The sequence below is a fragment of the Copidosoma floridanum genome, unplaced genomic scaffold (genome assembly GCF_036245765.1).
Source record: "Copidosoma floridanum isolate Cflo_tuat_1 unplaced genomic scaffold, Cflo_Japanese_pri ptg000029l, whole genome shotgun sequence".
NCBI classification, from domain to species: domain Eukaryota; kingdom Metazoa; phylum Arthropoda; class Insecta; order Hymenoptera; family Encyrtidae; genus Copidosoma; species Copidosoma floridanum.
This window is the reverse complement of record NW_028321906.1, coordinates 7,142,267-7,161,109: the sequence shown is the minus strand read 5'-3', so window position 1 is coordinate 7,161,109 and position 18,843 is coordinate 7,142,267. Positions and strand designations below refer to the sequence as shown.

The following is an 18,843-nucleotide window of genomic DNA, read 5'->3' as shown; positions in this document are numbered from 1 at the left end:
TCGTACGATAAACGTAAAATTTTAACACTAAGTAAAGATCGGAGCTTGTGGTCTCATTGATCTTACGGAGTTGAGGATCATTTATAACTTTTTATATGGTTATGACGAATTCAAATAAGCTCACAAATGAGGGACAGTTATCTATAAATACATGATTAATTTGTCAATATTACAGAAAAAAAAAATCTCATTTCCATAAGATTAATGCAAAAGTATCAAGTTCGAAATTTCAGTCTTTAGCATCTGAAATCGCTGTTTTTTTCATGAATATAAAACTTATGCGCGGAGAAAGTATGTCGAGTTTCTTTATTTAAATGACACATTTTTGGCTTAAATCAGTCAGTTTTTTTTTTCAGTCGAGTATATGTGCCCATCAAGTTCATAATATGGATTAATATTTATATTTATCTTTACACTCTGATAACCTAGATTAAAAAAAAAAAAAAATTACTTCAAACGAGGAACAAAAACATAACAACAAAGACCAGGTCGACAATTATACTTCAAAAAATATCCTTTGCAAACTTTTCCCGCGCGCGACAGCCGGCGAATGCCAGCCGAGGCGGTTCAGCATCCCGCCTTTATACCGATCCAGGAGAGATCCTTTCCCACCGAGAAATCACAACTTTAAGGTCACACGCTCGCGGGCTACGCCTCTCCGTCGTGCGTGCGGACAAAACGACGGGCGCGTTGCGTAATTGATCCTGGCTCCCTCAGCACTCGCCAAGACCTTCATCGAGATCGGCCGGACAGGGAAAGATCGGTACGCGCTATGTATTGTACTTACCTGTACTTTTTATTTATTTTTCATCGACTCAACGATGAGGGGCTAAGTGGCTGATTTTACGAGGTATACGAGCGCGCTAATAATTCACGTACACTTACCTGAGCCACGTTTTTGGCGACGGGCTAATGTGTAATTGGTGAGTAGATTCGGTGTGTTTTTTACAACTCCCTTTCCATTTCTTCTCAGTCCGTGAGCAATTGTAGTCTGCAATTTTGGAATGACAGGCGGCCTTGGAAGGACGCACGAGATGTAACGCGAAATACTGGGAGAAAAAAATTTCAATGATTTTTTTTTCTGGTAACCCGAATACCCGTGGTACTTTCGGCTCGTTTTTAGTGATCTTCGCTGCGAACTGATTGATTTCACTTTTGAGGTGGTAGAATTCGACGATGGATGAAGGAATACACAAATGTATATATATTTTTTTCAATAATAATTTAACAAAATGTAGATATTTTATAACTACATCACAATGTGAATTAATAAAAAAAAAAAAAATTAGTATACATCTCGCACAGGTATTTACAACGTTATTTTATTACTGCAAAAACGTCACACGGCAGTTCCATTTCTAATCCATGGTATTATGAAACGATCAGAACACAATTTCACCCACTTGCGTGCACGAGTAGCAAGAGCGAGCAGAATTTCAATAGTAGGGCGAGTTTTTCTTGAACAGCTGGTACCCAGGAGGCGCGTCAATCATCGCGGGCAAGAAAGTGTATCCAGGAGGAACGTCGGGCCTTAAAGTTTCTTGGACCGAGTGGCTCGGGGATGCCGGCTGTGGTTTTTGGACATAGTACTCGGACAATCGTTCCTGCGAGTAGGAGTCGATGGCAGATGAGCCAACGAGCGCCGGATGCGTTTTGGGCAGCGCCGACTGGTCATGGACGTTGTGCTGGGAAATGGTGAAAATTGGCGTCGATTGGAAGACGTACGATGTCCCGGCGATGGTCACGTCGACGCTGGCGTCGTACATTACGACGAGGAGCAACAATATTTTTCCCAGCTGTAAAACGAAGGGTCAATAAAACGTCGCGCATCCGTCGAATTAACTTTTTAATCCACTCCCTTGCACCGGACAGCCAAGGAGAAAGTCGGCGTTTAATCTCGGTTATTCGCGATCAACTTCTTTGCGCTGCTTTGAGATTGACAAAGAAAAAAAAATGAAGAAAAAAGGGATCACACATTTAAAGCGTGATTTACGAAGCGCAACGATTACGTGTTCCATTCGTTACGCCAACGAAACGAAAACAAAGAAGAAACAAAAAAACACGTAAATACATATTCATCCGCACGAATTTCCAGCTGTACGAGCAAACACTTGAAAAAAGCCAAACTTACCGCAGACATGACGCTCACTCGGCAAAATCGGTCCCACGACTGAATCTAAGCGCCTAGAATGGCCCACGGATATATACATCCAGTCCCTCGCTGTACACCTCCGCTCATCGCCAGCCGCGAGCGCATCACCCGAAAATCACCGCGAATTTCTCCTCCTCTCTCTTTTTATCCAATGAGCGCATAGATCCCCATCCGATCATCGAAAGGAATAGTATCTCTTTCGGCGATCATCCGCGTTCCCGAGACTGATTACCGTGCCATAGTTGCGCCAATCCTCTCCATTCATGGTTCCTCTTTTTTTTTTTTTTTTTTTTTTTTTTTTTTGCGAAATCAGACATTCTGCTGTAATTCTCTACGCGAAGGATACGCGAAACCGATAGCAATCTCTCGCGAGGAGTACAGGAGGCCCGCGTGTGTTCCTTTTCTTTACATTTTTTGCTCCCGATACGAGAGCTCCCGGTTTGATCGACGTGTTTGTATAACCACGCGCGTATCGAAATTCGGGTCCCCCGAGGCGATCTCCACCCGAGGTTGGCGCCAATCATACATCATACGCTTTGTTTTTCTTACAATTTTGCTCGAATGGAGATTTTTTTTTTTTTTTTTTTTTTCGGGTCTTGGGTATCGTGCTTAAAGTGAAAGATCTTTTTCGTTCGTTTTTACGTGTATACATTCGCCAGATGCGAGATCGTATTAATCGTATGGACGTTACGTTGTTACTACATCGTTGGGTTTATTTTTTTTTATGAACCTATATTTGTTTCGAGGGTGTTTTTCTTAGCATTGCCACGGAAAAGTCTAGTGTTACAAGACGCGTTCTTTTTTACAGACAATACTTGGTCACTTTCTTTTGAGAATCCAATCATTTGCGTTTCATTTTTTTTATTATGTATCCCATGGGAATGAACAACAAAAGTAAATCAAACTCGTCCATCCATTAATCCGATGGTAGTGAAATCGTTCCGAGTTCTTGTAGCCCGTCGTACTTATGTACTTGAATAATGTATAAGAATTGCAATCTTGTAGTTACAATAACTAGTCAATCAATCAATTGCAAGCAATACATAGCAGAATTATCATGGTACGGCTTTCTGGTGAATTCTATACGGGAAAAAGGTTTGTTGATAAAGAATAAGTGGTAAATTTTCAATGTTTATGTTGGAATATTCACATTTATTAACATACAACAGGTAAAAACGGTGAACAGAATTACAAGAACACAAAAGCGAGCTGTCTCGCTCATTTGATAAATGGCACAATCGTCCTTGTAAAAATCGTTATAGAAATGGCCCATTCAAATCTCACAACTGCACTGGTATTTACTACAACTAAGTCGATACACGACCACGCGAGTCCCAATTTTCTATGTAATTCCTTCTTCAATGTGAAGCAGTAATAGAAAACTTGCGAGAAAGCTCAATACAAATTATGAGATGGTACTTGAGCTTTTCGAGACAAGGAGTGGAAAAATCTTTAGTGTTGATTATTAATATACGGTGGTGTAGCTAGCTGGGGCAGAGTGGTATCCATAGGCAGCCTTGATAACTGGGGCAGCAGCAGCGTAAGTAGCTACGGCTGGGGCAGCGGCGTGGTAAGACACAACTGGGCTAGAGTGGTGGTATTCATAAGGTGCGTAGGAAGCCTTGTAAACTGGAGCGGAGGCAGCGTAGGTGGCAAAAGCGGGGGCAGCAGCGTACTTGGCGACGAGTGGGGCATGGTAGGCAGCTGGAGCAGTGGCGTAGTGAGCAACAGCTGGGGCAGCGGCGTAGTGGGCAACAGCTGGGGCAGCGGCGTAGTGGGCAACAGCTGGGGCAGCCGGGGCGTGATAGGCAACTGGAGCTGGGGCATGGTAGGCAACTGGGGCAGCTGCGGCGTAGGTGGCTACTGGAGCTACGGCCTTGACAGCAACGGCCTCGGGGCTCTTCTCGACCACGGCGTTGAAGCCATTGACGTCGTCAGCGGTGTAGTGGACGGTACGGCGGGTGCCGTCGGCCTCGCGAAGGCTGTAGCTGCCCTGGACGACATCTCCATCGCGCTGCTCGTGTTGGCTCTTCGAGTCACCGGTAAGCGTGTCCTCGACGTCGTAGGAGAAGTTGTACTGGGGATGGGGGTCGTGCTCGGCATCGACGGTCTTGGTGATGACGGCACCGGCCACGGGGGCTGCAGCGTAGGCTACTGGGGCAGCCTCGTACAGATGAGCCGATCGGAGGAGACCAGCATTGGCGTAGGCCACCAAAGCGGCGAAGAGGACGAACTATTTGACAATTTATTAATCATACAAACAATACTTTAACGTGACAAAATAAATGATGTGGTTTTTTTACTCGTGTAACGTACCAATGAGTTAATTTTACAATAATCATTATATATTCATGCAATACGTGACAGATGTGTGATTCTATGCAAATAAAAATTGTATTTGAATGAACAATAAAAAATAACTATTTACAACCGTATCGTAAAATAGTGATGACCAGCGAAAAAATGAGAAAAGAGAAATATTATGCGGTAAGGCACAATCCACTCGGAAAGAGCAAAACTTACTTTGAATGCCATTGTTGGGATGTTTGCTAGAGGTGTTCACGGTAGGAACTGATACTGGTCCAAAGTCCAGACGTCCCTTTTATACCACACGAGGGAAGTCAAATTTCAACGACGGTTTGTCCATTGTCACCCCGCCTTTTTTGCCACTCGACTGTAGGTATATTTCTGTTTCTTTTTTTTCTTTCGTCTAAATTAGGCATACCCGTATCTGCGAGTACCCACCTCCTCTTACTTCTCCCATACGAGCGAGCCCCGCAAACTCGTGTCGCTCGATCGGTCATAAGAGATAATATGTAACGCGTATTCAAGGCAGCAGCCAATAAAAATAATCCACAATAATAGTTTCTCTAAACTGTCTCCTTCTCCCGGCTGTCAAAATTTCGTACGGAGGCGCAGACGTGTCACTTTGGCGGATTACGAGGGGGACCGCCTCGCGGAGAAAGTGTCTCGCGCTGCCTCTCACGTATCAATGGGAAAATCTGGACGCGCTCGTTTCCATTCACTCGATTTTTTGTCGATTCGCATCCACTGGCCACTGCCCCGATCGTACACGTCATCTGTACATACCTTCTTCTCTGCCTGAAAATTCACTGGCTTACACATAATTAATCGAAATGACTCGTGTAACTTGTGCGCGTTTGATGAATCCCTTATTCGAGTCTGATTACGAGCATCGATTCTAATGGTAACCTACAAAGGCATCAACCGCCGAGTAGATGAGACCATGTGGTGAATGCTATTGTTAAAAAACGTAATTAACGAGGCATCACTCTGATGTTATGTTTTTTTTTTTTTTTTTTTTTTTTTAACTTAGAAAACTATCAGTTATACCAAGAGTAGTACGGCCGATTGCCAAACGATACATTGTGCAACTTTGTACACAAGTTGCAAAGCTGACGTTAGATTGACGTGTTACTCGTCGCATATTTTGCGTGCGTTATTTTTATTAGCTTTCTACATCGTATATTTTGGTTTCTTATTGATTTTTTGGTCAACCTTGCCGAGAGAGAATTCGAGGGAGTGGAAAAGAAAACGATTTTGATTAATCGAGTGTATGTACGAAATCGGTGAATCGACTTTTCGAAGGTTTGACAAAACCAATTTTTTGAACAGCTCGAAAGTTTGATTTTTTGAGAGAAATATTTTTTATACTCAAAAGGATTGGAAATAGATTAATTTAAACGGTATCTAAAAAATTAAAATTTTTGAGCAATCAGCCTTGACTTGTACTGGCATTGTTTTTCATTAGTTATTTTGTGAATTTTCATTATTGCTGGGTATGGAGAATGTTTCTAATAAACATACAATAAGCTAAAAAAAAAAAAAACTTTTGTAGTGAACTGTGACATGATGATCTTCTTAGTTTACTCTTTGAAGCAATCATTTTTTCAATTCACACTAGACAACAAAAAATCCAATCGAACAGCGGTACTCAAAAAATTGTAAAACTAATTTTAAATGTTAAAAAATGATTTTTTAATTCATTACTTAGTAATGATAGTACTGTTTATCATACATTAAAATTTTTTCACTAAAAAAGTGTCTGGTAAAGATAAAAATGAGCTTAACATCAATTTATGTACATTTTTCATTGAAATTTTATCAGAAACTTCGAAAAAAGTGAACAATATATGTTTATCCTTATAAATTTAAAGCGTCCAAAAGGAGGTAATTTGCATTACTACTTTTCGTTTTGAGTACATAATACTTTCTATCATCGATTGATTTAATTTGATAAACTTTACTTATCATTTCGTGAAAAATTATATTCTATAAAGTATCAACTGTAGGAGTGCAGAGCACAATCGTAGTGTATAATCTATCGACGCCTGGCAAGGGGGTAGTGATATCCCTGCCCGGAATACTTGCGGCGCGATGGTTCGGGCCCAACGAAGTTGCCATGGCTACGAGTATGGGCTTCGTTGGTCAGAAGGTGGGCATGGCGGCAATGTCCTTTCTCGTGCCCGCCGTCGTTACAACGGAAGGTAAAGATATCGGGGACGGCTTGAAGAGTCTCCTACTTCCCCAAGCGGTTTATTGTACCTGTACTATGCTCCTCATTTTCATTTGTGAGTATACGCATTTTTCTTGTTTTTCCGAAAAATCGTGGATTTTAAGTCATGCATTTATTTGTACAGTTTTTAAAAGGGAGCCAAAACTACCGCCAAGCAAATCCAGAGCACTGCAAAAGCTCAAAGAAATCGACAGTGACGGATTTTGGAGGTCCCTCTGTCAGCTTTTGAAAAACAAAAATTATTGTTTGCTCTTTTTGGCTCAAAGTTTACTGATGGGCCAACTCACAGCCATGAGTTTTCTACTCAACTTATATGCCTCAATTTCACCATACGATATAATTATCATACACAACAGCATAAGGATTTGCTAATACATACTTTATCGAACACGTAGGCCGCGTATATTTCTTTTGTGAAGTTACTTCTGCATAAAGGCACATCTAAGCTCAACGTGACTCATACAAATTAGTATACAGGTAGTTTGAAGGGTAAAAATTGGCACAAAAGTAATAAGGGTAGCACGATGAACAGCGTCTTGGATAAATCATCGGGGTAAATGAGGGCTGATATTCTAAATGATCAACAGTATACGTGATGTAACTTTTGAATGTACTGCTAAGATGGCAATCCATTGATGAGAAAGGAGAAGGATACGTTGATACAAAAATCGGTGAAAAATCCATTGAGGTGGAACACTCATTCGCTGGAAAAAGATAAAGAAAAATTCCAAAAAATTTGTATGAAATCATAGTCACACTGTTTTTCGGTTCTGACACTTACCACAAAATTTATGAAAGTAACAAAATAAAAGATAATTCACTTCGATAAATTTTCTTTTTTCAACACGACTTTTAAGCTCAAGCGGCTAATGACACGTATTTAATTGAAATGACGTATTTTCGAGACTAATTGCTCTTCTACTTTTAGTATACTTTCACCAAAATGAGATTAATTGCCGTCGAAAAAAGAATAAAACTTATAAATACTAATACATACTTGATGATAAATTGCAAAAATCATTTGATTCTCTAAATCACCATTGCCATGTAGTTGTTAAACAAAATTCATAAAATATCTGTAGCACCGACTTGTTTAACTACAATTTTTTTGGCATATTAAAAAAAATTAATTTCAGAGGTTTCATTGGTAAGCACCGTACCCATTTATATATAATATTAAAAATCATCGAGGCAAAATAAATAGGCACTGTTTATGTTCATATCAATGATCAGTAAGCTTTATTAATGAATTAAAAAAAAATATGCGAAACAGCACAGCCGTTGATAACAATTCCATTTCAAAGAAATGAAAATTAAACTGTACATAATATATATAAAATGACACGCAATAAGGGGAAAACCGCAAGCTAGACTTTTACAATTCTGTACAAGCAAATGTCTACGTGGGTATTCACAACTGATAACTGTATACTATTAGTGAGCGTAGATGGCAGGAGCACCGTGGTAGGCTAATGCGGGGGCAGCAGCGTACTTGGCGACGAGTGGGGCATGGTAGGCAGCTGGAGCAGTGGCGTAGTGAGCAACAGCTGGGGCAGCGGCGTAGTGGGCAACAGCTGGGGCAGCGGCGTAGTGAGCAACAGCTGGGGCAGCCGGGGCGTGATAGGCAACTTGAGCTGGGGCATGGTAGGCAACTGGGGCAGCTGCGGCGTAGGTGGCTACTGGAGCTACGGCCTTGACAGCAACGGCCTCGGGGCTCTTCTCGACCACGGCGTTGAAGCCATTGACGTCGTCAGCGGTGTAGTGGACGGTACGGCGGGTGCCGTCGGCCTCGCGAAGGCTGTAGCTGCCCTGGACGACATCTCCATCGCGCTGCTCGTGTTGGCTCTTCGAGTCACCGGTAAGCGTGTCCTCGACGTCGTAGGAGAAGTTGTACTGGGGATGGGGGTCGTGCTCGGCATCGACGGTCTTGGTGATGACGGCACCGGCCACGGGGGCTGCAGCGTAGGCTACTGGGGCAGCCTCGTACAGATGAGCCGATCGGAGGAGACCAGCATTGGCGTAGGCCACGAGGGCGCACAGGACGACGAACTGCAAGAGAAATAATAAATTAAATCGTTACCACTTTAAGGGTTGAAAACATGTTTTTCACAGAAGCTAGTTTTTTCCACATAGGAATAACGACAGGTTTTCGGTTATGCTATTTAACAAGAAAATCACTATGAGGAGACTAATTATCAATGAAATACAATGAAAATATTGAATTTAAGTATGAAAAAAGAAAAAAAAATGTTGGCAAAGCAAAGTCAAAGCAATTCTATGAAGCAGAAATACCACTGAGACCGAGACTTACTTTGAAAGCCATTTCTGGGTAGTTCAGATGATTGCTCAGGTGAAACTGATGCCGATCCTCAAAATTCGTAGCCCTTATATACTTCCCAGAGGCCATAGGGGAAGTCTACGCGCGCCGAAAAATATTTTCGCTCGCCACACCTCCGTGCCATCTACGCCGTGTCCATGCCCCTCCTCGTATGCTTCTTTCTCCCCGGCGTTGTCTATCGATCGGCGCTCGCTGATCGGTATACATGTCGCTTGATCGAGATGCAAAGCCAGGGTCCGACAGCCGGGAGCTTAGCTGCTTGTCAAAATTACGTGTAACGCTCTCGCACGTGAATACGCGTGACGATGGGTTTTGCGGGCCCCCCGAAATAGTAGTAGGTATACATTTACATTGGGTAGAAGATAGAGATCGGGTCAGCGAGATATTGTGCGAACGCATGGTAAGTATCGCAGGACCTTCGTGTTTCTTTCTTTTTCTCTTGTGCTCTGTGCTCGGTTCCCTCGGCATTTCGATTACAAAATTGTTACGCCGGTCCGGAGAGAGAGAGAGAGAACACGAGCGTGACCTTTAAATCGAAAGGAGCCCGCGAGGAAAAAAGGAACAACACATTCTCTCTCTCTCTCGTGCCACACGAATCAATTAATCATGAATCGGATGAATCGTGCGCGGTGCGTTTCGGGACATAAATTAATGCCAAACGAATTATTTGTTTTTTGATTTTTTTTTTTTTTTTTTTTTTTTTTTAATTCGCGTAAGTGAAAGTACCCAACAAACACACTTCTGTTTACAAAAACCTTCTTTTCAAACAATGTCCGTTTCATCGATTTCTGAATTCAATTTAAATGGGTATTTTCGAGGATTCGAAATTTTACGAATTTGATGCACAAAAATGCCCCTATTTAGCGAAATTTTTTGAACAATCGATGAAGGATTTTTGATACTCCACGTTCTCGACCGATTAAATATTTCATACCATTCGCGATGTACTCGATTTTTTTATTCCAGACATCAGGAAACAAAATGCTCCGATCAGAGTAGTAATTTATTTATTTAGCCTCGTGTGTTAATGCTTTTCAACAAACCCTGTCGAACAATTATTCGCGCAAAGTGTATTGAAAAAGGTGATCGAAACATCTGTCGGGTCGATTCGACCAGTAACCGGTAGTTGTAAATTCACGTTAATGATAATGTCCACACAAGTTGACTAAAGTTTTTCAACACGAGTTTCAGAACCACATTTGACGTGCAAATAAATTATCCTCGCACGATCACACCCATACACGAAATTAAAATCAGATCGGGCGCTCGATACGACTCATCGATCATTTTCCCTCCTGATCGTGTTGGCGCCCAAACTCGTGTCAAAATGCATTTTTACATGTAACGCACACGTCCAACATACGAGAACATTATTACGATGATTCCGAATAATACATCAACGGAGCTACTGCACTGGCTAATTAAACGCGACGCAACAATCATTGGAGCTCGAGCATAACGCCACGACGAAGACGTGTGTACGTAAAAAGGGCCATTAATCGTAGAAGAAGAAGAAAAAAAAAGGCATAAGAAAGAAATTTTGTCCGAATAACGCGGGAGAGCGTAGATCGCGCGTTAATTGCACGCTGGTGCGCAAACACATGTTGGGTTACGTTACGGGAGAAAGAGGCCCGCGTGACGCAATATCCATATGGGCGTTTAACGGCCACGTGCAACGTCTCGTGTACACACATTTATACGAGAGCGCACTTGGCCATCGGTAAAAGTGGATCAGGAACGCGACCGATGCCCGTGTGTACTTGGGTACTACCTTCCCAATGAACCGCGCTCGTGTGTCGTAACGTTCGCGTACATTCGTACGTAAAAGTACACGTACCCGCGGGATCATTTTCGCGGTCGTTGCACGATTTTTCGGGGGTGGGGGGGAAATCTCCCTTTTTTTCTCTTCTTTTTCGCTCTTTTTTACTGCACTGCCGTCGTTTACCAAGTGGTGCGGGAGCTCGCGAAAATCGAGTATATAAGCCGGGCCACTTGAAACTTCTGGCATCACTCGATCGGCCTCCACAAGTCGGCTTGTTCACTTGGACGATCTTGCACCCCTCTTCTACCACAATGGCCTTTAAGGTAAGGACAAGGGAACATAACATACCGATTTTCACTGCCTATTGTTATTTCTCCTCGCAATACATTCGTCACTATGTATCCGCGAAATAACATTTTTGTGTAAAATACTAGATAGATAATAATTCATAATTTTTACCATCCAGCTGAATGTATTAAAAAAACAAAAATATTTATAAAACTAGATAAATTAAATTTAATATCGTAAATTTTCATCCACAGTTTGTCGTTATGGCTGCTCTGGTGGCGTACGCCCGCGCCGGTATCATCAGCCAAGCACCTCTGGCCTATGCGGCACCAGCCTATGCAGCTGCACCAGCATACGCGGCTGCACCAGCATACGCGGCTGCACCAGCATACGCGGCTGCACCAGCATACGCGGCTGCACCAGCTTACGCACCAGCCCCAGCTCTTGCCTACAAGGCTTACGCAGCCCCACCTGCCTACGCTGCCGCCCCCATCGCCTACAAGTCCTACGCTGCCACCCCCGTCGCCAGTGCCGTCGTTGCCAAGACCGTGGACAACGAGTACGACCCCAACCCCCAGTACAGCTACAGCTACGACGTCCATGACACGCTCACCGGTGACGCCAAGAGCCAGTCGGAGACCCGCAACGGGGACAGCGTCCAGGGCAGTTACTCGCTCATCGAGGCCGATGGCACCCGCCGCATCGTCGAGTACACCGCTGATCCCCACAATGGCTTCAACGCCGTCGTGCACAAGGAGCCCGCCGCCGTTGCCGTCAAGGCCGCCGTTCCCGTCGTCGCCAAGGCCGCCTTCGCCGCTCCGGCCTACGCTGCCCCTCTGGCCTACAAGGCTCACTACTAAGCAGCCAAGGCTTGCTCCCCGAGACTGAAAAACCCCTTGAGTATTCGACGCGCACGAAAAAAAGAAAAAACAAAAAATCAAAAAATAGAAACGAGACGGATTAGCTTCTTTATTTTTTTTTGTACTTGTTCGCACACCTAATCTCATATGTATTTTGCACAATCTTCGGCACGAATGATGTATCTTTTAGGCTTTTTGTACTTATTGTTTTTCTCGTACCGTTTAAGTTAGCTTGTGAAATAAGGTTGTAAATATATTGAATAAATTGTCGCAGCTTAACTATATTTAATTTGCTGGCTTTGCTTTTTTCCTCGTTTATCTTCCGAAACCCCACCCATTGCCACGAAGGATTCAATGAAGATACCCTATAGGGTTCCTAAAGATCGTTTGCCTGGTTTTATTTGGTCATCAATGAGTGTTTTTTATTTTATAACCTACTTGTTGCGTATGCGACGATTTCAAACTCTGAAGCTATTTTTAAAAAGAAAGTAAGACATTAAAAAAAATGATAATATTAAATTGTTATATATCTTTACATCGCAAAGAGAGTAAGACCCCAGGGGTCAGGCGTCGCTCTCTTAATTGGTACTTACACTACTTCAACAATTCCATTTACACAACATTCGCATGGAGTATAGATCTTAATCAAGAAACTAATAAAGAGGAATATTAACAACAACAAAATTAGATTGGATAGCACATGGATAATTTTACTAGACAAGTATTTCTCTGTTATAATTATTTTAAAAGTTGTCACTTGTCATTTGAAAACTACTTTAAAGAGTTTCTTTTGTTTGTAACGTAAAATGTTAGAGATAATTAAAATTTTAGGTTCAATACATACTCATCACCATCACACCTCAACTTATGTAACTCCACAATGCATCAAGGTCATCGTCACGAATCATTGAAATTAGTGATATGGTAGCCTCAGCAAGAATATTACAATCCAATATCCCTCCATGAAAAAATTTTTTTTTCTGTAACTCTATCAGTTAAAAAAGGCTTGCTAACTTTGAGCTCCTGAAGATTGTTCCGTTGATAATGTACGAAATAACGCAAGGTTTTTCACACAGCTCAAGTGTGCAAGTCAGATGGGGCACTTTCAAATAGCCTAAGGATGACTCGAGTCAAGGTTACCTGTTCAAGGATTGACGTTTCCTTTTTGGGCATTTCAAAAATCAATTGCCAACCACAAATTATATACTTGAGGTACTACACGAATACTCGAAAAACTATATAATCGTAGACTGAAATTAAATTTTCAACCAAAGATTTTACTCGTACCATAAATAACTTTATAAAAAAAAGTACATTATTTGTGCAGATTAGGATTCAATATCTTAGAGGCATATAAGGAAAAACGTATCAAAAATAATACAAATGTCGGATTATGTATGTTTTCTAATTTAATTTTTATTAAAAATCCATGAGATGCGTCCAAAATTTCATCTGCACAAGTCAATTTACTGTTGCACTATTAATGACGTTAATCTGCAATAATCAACAGCCTGACATTTATAGGGATTGTTAGGGAAAGAAGAATATTTATTTTATTGAAAGTAAATGGTTTTAATCCAAATCATACGTTTATACATTTCTTGCTTGCATAATTTTCTCTTGCGTAATTATAAAAAGCCAATTCGCAAAAAATTCGATATTGATTTCGAGATGTCTTGTACATACGAAATATGAAAGTAAACCGATAAGCCATCGCCTTCTCAAGTTGACGGAACATGTAGAAACTGGGTCATTTCGGATGCAGATGATCAAAGGTAAGTATATACTATTACACGTCAAGTAAGCTATAATAGCTAGCAAATTATTCATCAACATATATAATGTAACCATCACGTCTAAACACCCGATCTGCACCGAAAAATCTTATGAAACGTCGACTACCGATTCGCAACCATTACATAATCCCAACATATCCGGGGAACTATTTATAGCTCCTTAAAATTGATTAACCTATGTTTTTGTGACCAAGTGACTGCGTGCAGATTAATCGATCATACGATGTACCGTGAAACAACTCCTCTGACACACATATCGTTCAGAAAGCTGTACCACCCATACGTTATGAATTACATTACATTACGTATTCAATGAAAGCATCGTAATGAGCAGTTCTCGAAGCGATTGGCAAAATTTACCGTAAAACTACCGATGAATAAAAATCCAATACATTTCTTGTGTGTCCCGATTAGATGTTTAAAATTGGAAACGTAATGAAAAGTGATTGGAAGCAAAGTTAGAACCGCAGATGAAGGGCAACAAGAAAGGACGCACGAAGAATAGTCGTCGACCTTGATACCAATTGGGCAACGAGGTATCCCCGTTTTTGCGAAAAGCCGGCAAAAAACCTTCTCTTCTTTCTCCTCGACAAAGAACTCCTGTGCAACGCTTTTTCGAGAACAAAAACCATCCATTTTCCAGCGACATTGTACCCTTTGAATTATCAATGCTCACTGTTTAATCGGACGACGCGTAAAGTATTAAGTAATTAGGTATCGATTAGTTTAGACAGTACATTAATCGGAAAGGAATAAAAATAATACATTTATTTTCAACGACTTGGCTGTATGCCAAAAATAGTTCCTAAAAATCAAATAATACTTCAGTAGATAGTCTTAAAGAAATTTGGACATTGGTACTTTTAAATGATGGAGAAAAAAAAACAGGCTCTCTGGCCACGGGGCACATCCGTACATGTTTTTTTTTTTTTTTTTTTTTTTTTCTGAATGTGATCATTGTTATTTTTCGAGTTGGCTGGACAAACACTTAAAAATTCAGACAAACATTTATTGGGTACACATGCGACACCGGAGTCGGCAATGTCATAAAAAAGTAGGTCTGGTGCAGAATACATTATAAGACCCTCGTACCGTATACGGAACTTTGGCAGGGAAAACAAATGATACCCCGAGGAGGAAAAAAACAACAACGAATAATAATACATTGGCTTTCTCCCATTTTCATTGGATGTGCACAGTGTTTTGAATGGCGTTGAAAAATCTTGGATTTCGCACAAAACTTTGAATCACAATGATGGGCACCCCACGCAAATTTTGTACCAACATAATACAAATGACACGTAAAATGTGTTACAGTGCACGTTTAATTAATTTTCTCAAATAAATGAAATTCCTAGAAAGTACTTTCGATCCACACACGGCATCATCTAACGCAAATTGCACGCTTTGTTCTCCATAGCCACACAAGAGCCCGACTCAAGATTTCGCATGCAGTATCTAGACCGTATCCGCTCGTACTTATCTAGCACTTGCTCGTACACGCTCGGGCATAAATTAGCTAACGGCCAACGTTTAATCTTAAACTTGACTTTTCACGGTTCGTTGTGTTGACAATGAAACTCGATGGTTCACGGCTGGATCGTGAAAACGAAAGGCTTTTCAGGCTCGCGACTCCGTATCCGGCAGTAATTACTCATGTATACATGTGCTCGCGTAAAGGCACGCGAGTCGTGTGATATTATCTTGCACATTGCGTCGACTTTGAAAATTCAACAGATGCCGATCAGGCGTTCAAGGTTTTGCGCTTTCATGGAAGAGCCAACGAAAATTATGACATTTCGCGTTTTAATTGTTATACATTGGTACGGTTGATCCGTTGCATTGGGACTTTGCGTTGTGGAGTGATGTATGTATACCATAAGTACATATTATTATAACATGTAATGCGAGACAATTTGTATGCACTTGCTTTTGTAAATAAATACGGTGTACAATTAAACTCGGGTTTTACGCGACTGCTAATTTGCTGGCGTGGAATTAATGTCGGCTGATTATTGAAAATACGGTTGAATAATGCGGACTTCAGTTACGCGCTGGACGAAAACTTCGCCGGGATAAGCGAGAAAAAAAAAATCGGCTGGTTTCTCAGGCCATTAGGCTTACAACGTAAGTGTGTCGTAATACCCTTGTACAAACGATCGAGACTAATATATTATACAGTGCCGGTACAAGAGCGTTTCTTTTGATCGAGCACACCATAATGGGCTTAGAAGTCGATCTCGAGGCAACGGTACACGTATCGATCGATGGCCGATCGGTGAAGGGCCCTCTCATCACCTTTGCGCGGCAAACCAACAATTGACGAGCCGCTTGCGCAATACGACCGAGTACACATGTACACAGGTAGTAGAAAAAAATATCACGTGTATTCGGCAAGGCCCCTGCGTAATTTGATTAATTGCAGGAAATGTTTTTTTTTTTTTTTTTTTTTTTTTGGCCCCTTCGATTTTATTTATAGAGTAATAACGAGCGAGTATATGCGATAGATTGCTATTAGAAGCTGTAAACATAGTTATCATCCTTTTTTGATGATTTTCAATAGTTTGCAACATCCTTGATCGAACGTATGAAGGGTGCGCTAAAAACATCGTCGAGTAGATTCAACTTCAAACGTTTCGCAATCCATACATCGCAACAAAGTACATCATAGTTTCACACTTTGGGCTTCGTGAAAGTCTCAAGTTTCAAAGACGCTGGCGCGAGATGTAACGAAAACAAGGATCTATCGGTCACGACAACGGCTAATCTGTCGTTAACAGGAGCTACCGGATGTCAGAAAAAACCGGTCAAAGTAGCCTCCTCCCGAAAACCCCTTGGTTGTCCGTCTCCTGCCTCCCCCCCCGTCACGTGCGCCACATGTACGTATTACGTAACTGCAGCCGTATAACGAGATACACCAGTCTCCCGCGGTAGCCCGCGCGAGCACACGCACATGCAGCGTATGGATCGAAGGAGCCATTACGACAATGTGGCCCAATTTCGCGGACCCCTCCCGCGCGCTCTCGAGCCGAAAGGTCGCGGCATATACGCCCCAGCTGAGTGAAAGTATCGTAGGCCGGAGTTTTTTTCTTTTTTTTTTGGCGTTTATTCTGCGCGGCTGCTGTTTCGACATCGATTTATTTTTCGTCCCGTTGTACGTGTACCTTTGCTCCTCCGCGGGATTTTATTTTCTCTGGTCCCGCGCCGGTGGTGCGATGATGATCGAGTGCGCACAAGGCGACGATGAGTCCCTCGCCGAGTTTGGGCTGGTTTATTTCCCCCCCCCCCCCTTCGGTGGTGGATTGAGATGTTGGCCGTACCACAATTGTGTAAATTGTAGGGCGCTGAGACGCAGGTGCGCTACTGGGATGCGCTTTTTGCTCTCACTACGCGGTCGGAGGTGCGATCGGTCCGGCGAGGATGAACATTATTCAACGAGCTCTTTTGTTTCATCGTCATCCCATTCTTTTGCTCGAGGTGTCTGTGCTCTCTATTGAAGAATGGCTCTACTTATTCGATTGAAGGTTTCATTTTGTGTAAATGACCATGAATTTCCTTCATCTCAAAGATTATGGGAATACGGATGATGGTAAATCCTTTGTGATGAACGGCCATGAGGTATTTACTGGATACAAATTTTATTTATTAGAATACGCGAATTTTTTCAAAGTACATGTTTTAGGCGATGTTGCTATTTTTTTTTTTTAATGTAATAATAATGTACCATTTCTTTCTTCAGCTCGAATCTGTTTGATCTCGAGATAATTATGCTGTAAGGATTGGATTGGGCCATAGGGTGTTTTTTCTCACTAGTTACATGAGTGTAATATTAAGTGATGAATACAACAAAAATTAAATCAAATTCATTAGGTAATGTAAAAAAGCGCCTCCAGTTATAGAGTAGATACCATTGGAACTACAAATCTCCAAGGGTATCAACCGGTCAATGTAGTGATCGGTAAATCGGTATGAGTAAAATGGAAACCGGTCGTAGGCAAGGAAGGTCTCAACTAAAATCGGTTTCTTTATTATCTTCTTGAAAACTTTTATTGCAGTTTAAACATTCTTTTTTTTAATATCAAACGACCACAATGGACGAATGGCAATTGTTATACTAAGATGTATGTTTTTTATTATTGTTATTCCAACAATTACGTAGCCCTGTATATTATTTTAACATTTACTTTTCAGCGATATTCAAGAAAATTCAAACTTTTACGCGTTAATGAAAACAGAATTAAATAGTTTAAACAATATTTCATCGCAAAGTTTAGTTTTGTTAAAATAAATACTGCTTATGATAAAAAAATGCTTCTGAAGCTAGTAATTGATTGTTCCCCATTTTAGTAAAAAAATTAAAATTTTTCACGCAAATAAACATTGCTTATTGTTGATCTCAATGAAATTTGTCAATAATAACTACTTATTTTCCACTTATGTAGATCCAACCAATCAAATCAGGAAACATTTAAATAAAAAACACACAAGCTGCACGTAACCGCGACCGACTCGAAAGTGCCGTAAATAATCACACGTGAAAACGAACTTATCATGTTTGAGTTAAAAAACCATAATTTGCGTACTTACATACCATGTGTGTAATGACACAACGCTACAAAAAAGGCCATTTCACGCATAACTGAACACTCCATAGAGCGACGAGACATCAAAATCGAAAAAACGTCCCTCTTGGACACGGTAAAAAAAAAAAAAAAAAAAAAAAAAAAAAAATTGATAAGCCGAACGAAAGTGTACGGACGCCAAGCGCGAGTGAAAGATTTTTCCTGTTTGCAAGTGTATATGTACGTATACACCCGGTTCTTAATTAGATACGCTTCCACGGACTCCTGTGTTCGTATACAAAAGAAGTACGTACGCTGTAAAGAAACGCAAAAACAAAGGAAAGGCCCAGGCACAAAAAATAGCTAGCTTGAAATGTAAAAAAAATGTCACGTATATGCGCGAACGTATAGGTACACATCCAGTCGCACCCAACTTTGGCCATATACAAGCTGTGGTCTTTTTTTTTTTTTTTTTCTTTTCATCAAAGACACGTGCACACAGAAGAAACCGAAAAAAAGCCCACTCGAGAGACACGCGATAGACATCG

At 41.3% G+C, this 18,843-nt stretch overlaps 3 protein-coding genes across 3 annotated transcripts; 1 reads left to right on the top strand and 2 right to left on the bottom strand.

Moving 5' to 3' along the window:
* Positions 1–1,436: 1,436 nt before the first annotated feature.
* Positions 1,437–4,687, bottom strand: LOC111643029 (uncharacterized). Its single transcript, XM_089596092.1, has 3 exons — positions 4,676–4,687; positions 3,627–4,385; positions 1,437–1,796 (listed from the first exon to the last, which is right to left on the bottom strand). The coding sequence occupies exons 1-3, from the start codon at positions 4,685–4,687 to the stop codon at positions 1,437–1,439; spliced, it is 1,131 nt and encodes a 376-aa protein (XP_089452218.1).
* Positions 4,688–8,123: 3,436 nt separating this feature from the next.
* Positions 8,124–9,012, bottom strand: LOC106645371 (cuticle protein-like). The gene is made up of 2 exons (XM_023390058.2): positions 9,001–9,012; positions 8,124–8,738 (listed from the first exon to the last, which is right to left on the bottom strand). Exons 1-2 carry the CDS (start codon positions 9,010–9,012, stop codon positions 8,124–8,126), a joined length of 627 nt encoding a protein of 208 aa, XP_023245826.2.
* Positions 9,013–11,100: 2,088 nt separating this feature from the next.
* Positions 11,101–11,937, top strand: LOC106645370 (cuticle protein-like). Its single transcript, XM_023390062.2, has 2 exons — positions 11,101–11,112; positions 11,332–11,937. The coding sequence occupies exons 1-2, from the start codon at positions 11,101–11,103 to the stop codon at positions 11,935–11,937; spliced, it is 618 nt and encodes a 205-aa protein (XP_023245830.2).
* The last annotated feature ends 6,906 nt before the right edge of the window (positions 11,938–18,843 follow it).

Bases quoted from the DNA above. Each gene is read 5' to 3' on its own strand.
- LOC111643029 (XM_089596092.1), bottom strand. The intron at 1,797-3,626 runs GTATATTAATAA...TTCGTTTTACAG, and splicing joins CCCCAGCTAGCTACACCACC to CTGGGAAAAATATTGTTGCT.